Genomic DNA, 10,562 nt, shown 5'->3' with positions numbered 1-10,562 from the left:
ATATAACAGGAAAAAAAAAAAAATTCTTACATTTTCCAGGCCTTGAATTGCTGTTTTGGCATCTCTAGATCCACCAAAATAGACTCCCAGAACCAAGCCTGGAAAATAATTCATCTGCCTGCTGGCGGGGCGGTCAGCGGAGGCAGAGGTGAGCGATCAAAACCGCCCCTGCGCCGCTGGAGCGTCCGGCCCCGTCGGAGCCTCGGCGGGCACAAGGCAGTGGGTCAAGTATTTTTTTTTCAAGTACCAGGTTGTTGCACACACACAGAGACAAGCAGAAAGCTGATCAGAGAGAGGATTACCTTCGAAAGTGATATGTAAGCTCAAACCCCAAAGTTCAGTCCAGAGCACCAGTAAGTGCTGGGCGTTTTCCCCGAGCCGGAGGCTGGAAGCGTCCTGCAGGGAACAACGTTCACCCACGAGCGAACATCGCTGCCTTCCGCGAAGGCCTCTAGTGCTGCCGGTCGGCTAAAGAAAGTTTTATGTCTGTAACTGCATTTGTGGGATGTTAGCCAAGGCCAGATAAGCCCACAAAAAGGCTCATTATTTTTCGTGAAAACTAAAAATCTCAAAATAAATAAATCCCCAGCTTGTGAAACCCATTTTCTGTTCTGGACAGGTTCATTAGTGATGGGAGTGCCCCAATGCTTCTGTTTTCCTTTTTTTTTTCTTTTTTAAAGCTTGCGGTTCATAGGCCAGTGAGTAAATGTATTTATACTTTGCAGCACATCCCTACACAGTCAGGGCTTGATCCTGCCAAGCGCAGGTACCCCTGGCCTGGCCCACCAAACCAGCACCACACACTTGAACTCGGAGGGGTAACGGGCAGAGGCTGCTCCTGTGCTTAAACTCAAGCCTGTGCTCACCGGCGTGCTGGACGGGGGCCAGATAGCTCAACGTCCTACCGACCGATCGGACTAATTGTCTCGATGGGCATTTCTCCATCATTACCGTTGCCTTACTAGCAAACTATGCCCTGCTGAGAGCATAATCTCCTTCAAGTGTTCCCTCAATACGTATTTCATCAGGCGGCAGGGCATTCCAGTCTATCGGGCACACGTATGTAAAGCATCTGAAATGCTAACTAGAGACATTTATTCCTATTGAAGAACATCTCTCAAATGCTTAACAAATCCCCAGACCTATACAATGCTCAACTGAATTTGAGGTTTTGACACACAGAAGAAGAGAAATAAGGCAGAGAACTCCATCTGCAATGACCTCTTTTGTCTTAATATTGCTAGAGCTCTTCCAAGCGCGCAGGCGAACAGCCGAGCGGCTGCTCACCCTGTACTGACTGCAAGGTGGGGAACTGTAACAGATGGAATTTCTTGCCAAACTGAAGTGTTTTGATTCAGTAAATAAATTTATGAGAACTTGGTTATCTTAACCTACTTTTGTGCAAGAGCACTCTTGCCTTAAAAAAAAAAAAAAAAAAAAAATCAATGAAAACTCCCAAAACCCAACATATGAGGTATTCATCACAGGAAACCCAAAGACTCTTTTTGAACAGGTATCAAAATACATACATATACAACAATTTTTTTCTGCTGTCACAGTGCACTCTAATTATTTAATCACTTTCATTGCAACAAAATATCCAGTACAGATAAAGTGAGAGAGTTTGATCATGTCCCACTGCTTTGACATGAAGAACAAATTTACAAGTTATAAACTGCGAGCCTTTGGATTACCTTAGAGAGGCAGAAATTTAGCAATCATTAAAGCACACTGCTCAATTCCCAACTAGGGAAATAAAACATAAAAGGTTAGAGCTTCAGAAACTATTAAGATTGATCACCTAAAATCGTATTTTATTTTAAAAGTTTTGCTTTGGATTATTTCAATCCAACATCTGATGAACAAGAATCCTTTGTTCATACAAAGCACTATCAAACAGACATACGTTATTCCAGTTATCAAACACTTCTTGTCTTTATATTTGACACAAACATTACATAAAAGTCATGAAAGAGAATTTCCATGGAAGAGCTAATATTTCTTCTGAATATGAAGTAACATTGATACCTCCCCAAGCAAACCACTGAGTCGTACTTGTCCACTCTACATTGGTCTCTTCTACAAGATGCCCACTGGTTTTGCAGGGAGCGGTGCCGACATTTCCAGTTTCTCCTTCCCACCTCTCCTGCAACGACTGGTCATAAAACACTTGTGGCAAATGTTCTCTCAGCCTTGTATGTTCACAGAGTGAAGCAGACAAGCTACAAGTTTCCTTCTTTTGCTTTTTTATTCTCCCGTCTGTGTGTGTGAATTTTCTGCTGGCTGGCCAGACCCAGAGCACGTGGAAGAGGAAGGACGATCTTCAGCCTGCCATATTGCTTGCTGTAAGTGTAAGTGTCAATCACAGTGCACACCAAAATTCCAGTTGAGTTGCTCAATATACAGGTTATCCTGCTAAGCATATTCCCCGTGACAGTAGGATTGTCCCAGAGCTGTGGATGCTAGAGATAAGCACAGTAATTCATATACAGACAGTTGCTGTTACAGTAACCTGAAGTCTTTTTTATCTCTTAATTTCCATTCATACTTCAGACCTTGAAGACAGAAAAGAGCATCTCCTCCAAATGTGCTGTGCGTGGCTGGACACTTAACTCTTAGAAACATGAATGCTAGGCATAAAAATATAAAGAAAATAAGGCATTACAAATGAGTCGAAGTAAATTTACAGAGATCCTGCTCTTGACACAGATTAACTTTGGTCGTTCATGACCAAAAAGAAGACAAAACCAAGAACTCCCTACTTAAAGTAAATGCCAGAAAGTTCTGCCTGAGCAAAAAATTACAAGTTTATTTCTATTTTTCCCCAAAAGAACAAGTGATTCCTTGGTGGTAGAAGTCCATCAGAACCTGAGAGCAAAGGTTGCTGGTCGCACTGTTGGGGATCTTCCCCTGCGAGAGGAACAGGGTAAGGTCCAGTGACAGTCACACACGTACCGCGGTGCTTCCCAAGGGGAACTGCTGCTACAGATCAGCTAAGGAAAAACGAATAATAGGAGTGTTCTCACTAAAATCTTTCCGTGTTCCCCAATTTTCATATGTTCTTAAATTTAGGGCACAGAGAAAGTTGGTCTTTTCAAAAACCATCATTAATACGGATATATTACATCTGTAGAGATGGGGGTGTGCGTATGGGGATGGACAGGGACACAGTAAAACCCTGTTCATTTCTCGGAGTAACGTCCTAAATGAAACAGAAAAGTACATTGAAGAAACTGTTCTTAGAAATGTAAGTTTTGTTTCTTCTTTTTTAATTACTAAGTGCCAATTAAAATGACATTGCAGTCACAAGGAACCTAAGTGTGAGAAACCCACAAATTTAAAAGAAACTCAGCTACGCGGGAGAGGAAGATGACTTTTCTTATCTTGTCCTTGCCTGAATTTATTTGATGAAAACATAAGATGTGCAGCTTTTTCTTAAATCCCGGAAAAGTTTGGGAACAAGGTGAACTGAGGGTCAGCCAGAGTCTCCTCTCTTGCAGGACCGCGAGGTCTTCTTTACCATTGTAAGTGGCACATGCCTTTTTTTTTTTTTTTAAATTAAATAAATGTTAGCATTGAGGAAAATTCTCAGTGGAGTACAAAAGAGTTCATGCAGCCTGCTAGTGGATGAAGCATTTGCTGCCTACCATATAAATACAAATACTAAGAATTCATTCACATGTCTGCGGAGTCCTACGGAGGCATGCCGGTCTACCAACGAACATGTAGGGAAGCCACTCCAGAAGCTGCATGCTGTCACGTCACCGTCCCCAGCAGCATTTCCTACACTGCTCTATAAGAGCGGAGATCCCTAAAGCAGTTCACAGCAGTCACAGCCACCGATTGAAGCATTTGCAACCAGAAAGAGGGAGAAGATACAAAGCTTGAGAACTTCTGATTGAAGTTTTTACAGTGCTTTGTAAACTGGGATTTTGGTAAGGATCCATCTTGATACATGATCAAAACAAGAACGTGTGCGTTAGCAAATGAACTCCCGTCAGAGTACGCTTAGTTTTCAAAAGTTAACTTGTTTTTACATTCAGTCTCCCGAGACCACACACCACATCATAGCCTACGGGCTGAAAATTACACTGAAAAACAATAAAGCTGCTTTTCAATATGGGAGAGCAAAGGGGGAAAACAGCTAGATTGTCCATAAGCAACAACTGGGCTCTTTCTTATGCTCCTAAACCTCAGGAACATGTTTGTTTATATTTGCACAGACACATATTACGTATAACTCCACAAAATCTAAGAGTGTTCCAGAGTAAACTATTTTTCATGACAAGTGTCGACTAAAGGATGAGGCTGGATGGCCAAGAGCTTTGGCCCCAGGGGGAGGAATGGGGGAGCAAACAAACAAAACCAGAGGATGTGATGGACGTCGAGACAGACCCTTAACCACCGTGGCACCAGCGGGCGACGTAATAATAATAATAATGCACAAGAAACAGGCATGTCCAAGCTCCACGTAACCAGTGGCACCAAAACATGCAAGAGACTAAAATCTATCCTATTGTTTCCCTGTGATAAATGAAACACAGAATATATAAGTCACTACACCAGTATTCAAAACATGATGCCACTAAGTATTTCCTTCAGTGGCCAAACACTTGAACAAGGCATCAACTAGAAACCAAGATCCGACTCATCGGTTTTTTGTGTGTTTTCCTCCTCAGCTTCACAGTGACCCGATACTGGATTTCCTAAGCGTGGCATGAACTGTTTTGCCTTACGAACATCACTGGCGGGTACATGGGACGAGGTTGTTACCACTTAGTTTACTCCCAGGAAGCGCTCCCAGCAGTAAGTAGCAGTTCACAACTAACCTTCAGCAAAAGTTCAAAAAAATTAGTTAAATAGGAATTTTAATGTCTTTAACAGAGTGTCTTCATCTGAAACAACAAAGTTATATCCACAGAGCAGCATCAAGTTTATCAGACAGTACAGGACTTGTCAGTAGGCTGCTGAGATGCAGAGGAGGCAACGCCGGGGCTCGTGGCGTTTGTTTTGGGGAAAACTGTAGGCTTCGGCCGAGTTGCCGGAGGTTTCACCTGGGTGGCCATTTTGACCGACTTCACTGGCCTGAAGGTGCACGGTATGTCGCCGGCTGTGCTAGCGCTGCGCTGGAAAGCTGGTTCAGTGTCCTTGAGGATCTGAGTGTGCAGAGGGCTGGAAGGTTCAGAGGTGGGGGCCACCACTGGAGACGTTTTCAAAGGCTCCAGGGTGTCGAGGACAACATCTGGCGTGTGCTTTACGCTGCTTTGCCTTTCCAGCTCCCGCAGCTCGTTCAGAGCAGAGTTCATAGTAGCTTCAATATCCTGCAAACACAAAAGAGAAACCGAGTGACTAACAGAACCCAGACACATAAATACAGAGATAAAAGTCAGTCTTTGAGAACGATGTATTTGTTTTCAGCCTGTAAACACCAATGCTCAAATCAACTGGTGGGTCAAGGACCTTTAGGTGTCAAAGCGAAACCCAGGCCAAACTACACAGCATTACATACTGAAGCCAATAAGCAGTAATACTTTCCATCAACAGGGAGCAAAATAATTGCCAGCACTTTCTCGATGCTAATCTGGTCCTTTACTGGTCCCGATGCTGCTTGGACTTCAAAGACGAGTACAATCGCAAAATGCAGCAATGAACAGAAAAGCATGTGATTCAAAGTATTAGGATCCATTCTTGTACTTTATTTGGCACGTAAGATTCAGAAGAGTAAATTCTTGAAGAAAGGACTGATGATTTTGACACTGGCTGATGGGCCACACACTGAATGCTGAAATCCTTGTGTGCTCTTGCTGCCTCATTGGTTTTCCTGCTGTCCGAGTTGCCTTCCCTTCCCAGGAAGGTATTACATGGGACTCAAAATTTTAATGTTTCAGAAAACACAGAAGATATCAGAAACATACATAGAAATTCAAGTTGGCACTTCTTCTTCCTCTTACAAAATATTACAGTTATTAACAAAAAATATAGAGAACTTTTGAGACAAAAACGTGGCTTTTTTTATTCTCGGCTGTAGCAGGACCTACATGTTTGCTACAGCCTGCGCTGTGGAACCCACTGCTGCGCAGAATTCACTGGAGAGCAGAAGAGCTCAGCCTTTCTGTGACTCACAGTTTGGCTACAGCTTTTTAGCTTCCTTAGAGGTTTTTCAGGGGGTGGGGAAGGTAAATCAGTCAAGGAATGGTGGAAGAAACCAGAGACAGTAATCCGACACCTCCAAGTCTATCTTGAGGCCAGGCAGATTTTACTTATGAAGTTAGGGAAAATATGTAAAATGCGTGATGATTATTAGATGGTGTTTGAACAGATACTACAGGGCAAACAGAAACACTAATTTAACACAGCTTCCCCCCCACCCCTCGTTTTTTCTTTTTTTTTCCCCTCCCCCTTTCTTTCCCCCCCAGACACTTCTCCAGTGAAAACAATGGAGTTAACATTCTGGCAGGAAGAGGAGACAGAACTTCAGTTAGAGCTTAATTGCAAAAACAAAGAAACTGATTTATGTCAACCAAAGCCTTGGAAGGACAATGAAATATGAAGACAACAAGAACTGAGTATTATAGTTCCACTGGAATAAATGGGCTGAAGATACTCATAACGGCAAAATACAACTTTCCATCAGAGTACGTATCGGATTTTTATTTGGACCTTACTCATTACTTGACATTGCTGTTTTGTCAATAAAAATCATGTGTAATTTTCACATATCTTCCCCCAGCTCTTTGGAAACCTACAAACTCCTGAACCAGAGAAGGCAGAGAAGTCAGGTCTCCCAGGGCTGGCTTTGTAATCCGAGACCCAAGCATTCCTTGGCTTTAGATAGATCCATCGCATACTGAAAACAGTTGGTATAGGCAACATACATGTGCAGGCACATCTAACTGCTTGGAGTGGGAGAAAGGGAAGATCCTTCATGGAAGAGGGAAATCGGTAACATTTACATCATTCACCCCATTACTAGCTGTCACTTGTTCAAACCTAAGTCTGACTTTCAATTATTTTCTGTTCTACTTGTGAAAGCGCAGATGCACGGATGCAAAGACACCACTTGCGTTTTTGTTATCAGTCACTGCTGTGGCAGGTTACAGTCCCAGACACAGGAACGGGACGACACGTCTCTGCGTATGGAGATGCAGAGAATATGCAGAGAGACGAAGAATCTGTAATAAACCCGTCTGTGTCAAAATTAGCAAAGATGAAGAAAAATACTAAGAACACCTTTCCCTTTAAGCTGCAGAGAAGGAATTTGAGAAGACGGTTTCCCTGTTGTCTGGTCAGTGTGCGGAGTCAGTCCCAAAAGCAGAACTCTTTGCAAAGTTAAAACACAGCTGCATGTGCATCGGTAGCCTGCCCTCATTTTCAAGGCACTTGTCTAAGTAAATAACTAATGAAAACTAGCAGTATTATGTTCAAAGTTGGTTTCTAATCACACACTGAACCCTGTAAGCATATAAAGATGCCACTGTGAGCACTGTACAACTCAGCAGCCTGCTTTTATTTTGACTGTCCTACTCCATATGCTTCCAATGTCTAACCACAGGCAAGTTTGCACAACTGACAGGAAAATGTTAAATTGACACTAAATACTTTACTTTTCTCATGTCTTGAAGTTATGATTGTTTAATTTTTTGCTGACAGCTTTGGAATCTGTGTAACTTTCTGAAATGGACGTTTTTATTGTGGAAACTAAATTCTGAATAATGAACAGGGCCAAGTTTTTATGGAGGAAGGACCTGACTGTTTATCTTCACTCATGAAAGCAGCCTCAGTGACTTGCACAAAGTGAGGTTGAAAGACTAGACTCAAGCTGTGGAGCAAGTTAATATCGCATTGCGAGAAGGGAATGGATACGAGATTAAATCAGACTTCGCATTAGAACATCTCATTGTATCCAACATCCTTTAAGTTTCCAAACCAAATTTTAAGGCAAAGCACTCCTATTTACCTGTGCAATAACTTCAGGGTCCATGGGCCGATGGTTATTGAAGCTCTTGGACCTCCCTGCTGTCACAGTTTTCCGGATCTGCGGGCTGTCTATCCTGTTCTTCAGAGACGAGTGTCGGCTGATAGAATTGAGGCTGCCGTGGCCACTGATGGAGCATTTGTCTGGAACCTCCTTGGGAAGACTTTGGCTCATAATGGGCTGAGATGAGGGTCTGGAACCGGCTATGGCTCCTGGGGAGGCTGGTTCTGCCATTGAACTACCTAGTCCGTGGCTGTCACTTTGACGGAAGGCTCTTCTGATGCTGCCTGACTCTGGTTTCTTTCTTTGCCTTCAGTCACAAAAGCAAAACAAGTCAATACAAGCAGGTACACATAACGGGCTGTAATTTGAAGATATCCCCCCAAAACAACACAGAGGACAATGGGAAGAGACACAAATGTACCCAGATTACAAATACACCCAGGAGTCATTGTGAAACAGTAAAATTATAAATCATTCCAGTTTAACACTTCTAACAACAAGACTGAGTTTCTGGCAGCTGTGCACATTCATAGCAAAAACAGAAAACTTGGATGGAACGTAATTAACTTGGTCAAGAAGAAAAGAATTTATATTTGAACAAAAAAAACCCTCTGTGCCATCAACAGGTTTTGATGATGTGTTTTTATTACATTAGAAGAGCAGAGCTACAATTTTTGACTGGAGGACACAGTATAAGTCTACTAAGCTCCTGGCCCAAGGCATCAAGTTATTATTTTCAGAGATTGGCAAGCAAAGAACCCCATAGTTTGGGGTTAATGATCATTTTCAGTATTTGCTGGTGGTAATAGATATTTCTTTTTCATTGCTTTAGCAGGACCATGAGGCATTATCTATGTAGGGCTACTGATATAATAAAAGATGATGTCAAATGGATGAGCTGGTCCAAACAATTTGGTTTCTACCCCAGCACCATGTGGTCTGACAGCACGATTCCATTCAAATCATATGAAGGCCAATGCAGCAGAATACTTTATGCCATAGGTCTGAAGCTTGGCATCCATTATACAGGGAAGGATCCATTTATATATAGCACCAGCCCCATGAATAACTGCAAGGAAGTGTTAACTCCAGTAGGATTTTGGCATCCAAATAATAATTCAGTGGGTGGCACAACTGTCATTGCGAAACCATCTGATTTAATTTTGCCCAAGTCTGTTCACACATAGGTCAGAAGATTCATTCCTAAAGAAAAAACAACAAAATGAGTCTTATGCTACTATTGCTAAATATCAGTTTCCCTGGTAAAGGGAAAAAAACTGGAGTGGACATTACCCAGGCTTCTTAAAAACACTACATACAACACTACCAAAACCAGCAGATGGTGAAGCTCCAACACAGCTCTGTTCGTTATACAAATCATTCTGTAACTGGCAGAATGGCATACTTCATTGCTCATACAATAAATATCATAAAAGAAAGCCCAGATCCCAAGCTGATGCAGATTAACATAGCTTCACTGATATCAGTGGAGCTCTGCCAACTCCCATGAACTAAGGACCAGGCTTTGTGTAGGACATTAGCAGGTCCAAACCTTTAAAAAGGATGCATTTCTGCTAATGCCTTTATAGACCACATTCTGTTCAATTAACTGAAGGTTAAAAATATCCACTCCCATAAAACTGTAATTATCATATTAATATCTTCACTGCACAATAGAGAGACGTGAGTTTTTTTAATACTAAGGAAATAATCAGAAAGATATGGGGGATAAGTCTGCTCTAGAATAATTAAATAACAGATCAAGAAATTTAGTCTGTTACTAGCATAATTTCCCATGTTTTTTATTATGTTGAGTGTTGGCTAAAGTAACAATTTCTGGTTGAGGAGGTAAAGGTAGAGCAACAGGGAGGTGTGTTGTTTCACTGCAAGCGTATGATTAGTAACCTAAGGTGAAAAGTGCTGGAGAAACGAAAGAGTGTTACAGGCAATACCAGATGGTGGGACTTAAGGTATCTCATTTAGCACAAAACGTAACACTAGTTTCTGAAGAAATTGTCCCCCACCCCATAAAACAAAACATGTTAAATGTAAACGAAACATAACAAATCACAGAACATAACAAGGAATGGGAACACACAATTACAAGAACTCACTCCGCTATTCCCCTCCCTATCTCTGTGTGCTTTGCTTATAAAATCAGGCATATTTGGGAAAACGGGAACAGATGGCACCCTGGGGATAGGAAAGAGAAGCCAGTGGGATTTTAAATGAGCATTGGCCACACTGGTGACAGAGAGAGAGAGGACAGCAAAATGTGAGCAAGTTAGAAGACGGGGAAGCAGAGAATAATGGTGGCAGCGCTCATTAGTTAACCTTTTTCAGGGAAGGAAATATTTCACTGGACTCATCACCAAGATCTTTACAGTTAAGTAAAATAATGCAAGGCTGTTCTTACTTGTTGATGTTTGCAAGGTAAATATCTGCGACGTGACCCCCACTTGGGCAACTGGCACCAGCTCTAGCAGTCACTTTTTCTTCCGGTGGCTCAGAATTTATTTCTATTTCAGACTTCGGACTGGATCTTTCAGAGATACCATCCTCACTAGGAAGGAGGAGGGAAGGA

At 42.1% G+C, this 10,562-nt stretch overlaps 1 protein-coding gene across 1 annotated transcript in view; it reads right to left on the bottom strand.

Moving 5' to 3' along the window:
* Window positions 1-3,560: 3,560 nt before the first annotated feature.
* Window positions 3,561-10,562, bottom strand: part of SRGAP2 (SLIT-ROBO Rho GTPase activating protein 2) — a 110,317-nt gene continuing 103,315 nt past the window's right edge. The window contains exons 21-23 of the mRNA XM_075174480.1: window positions 10,395-10,541; window positions 7,958-8,285; window positions 3,561-5,321 (exon numbers count right to left, since the gene is read on the bottom strand). Of these exons, the coding sequence (XP_075030581.1) occupies window positions 4,938-5,321; window positions 7,958-8,285; window positions 10,395-10,541 (859 nt within the window). The 3' untranslated portion in view covers window positions 3,561-4,937. The remainder of the gene's footprint in view (window positions 5,322-7,957; window positions 8,286-10,394; window positions 10,542-10,562) is intronic.

Source organism: Calonectris borealis, chromosome 26 (assembly GCF_964195595.1).
Source record: "Calonectris borealis chromosome 26, bCalBor7.hap1.2, whole genome shotgun sequence".
Classification (NCBI taxonomy): Eukaryota; Metazoa; Chordata; class Aves; order Procellariiformes; family Procellariidae; genus Calonectris; species Calonectris borealis.
Note: the sequence above shows the minus strand (reverse complement) of the source record. Positions and strands in the feature narration are given on the sequence as shown.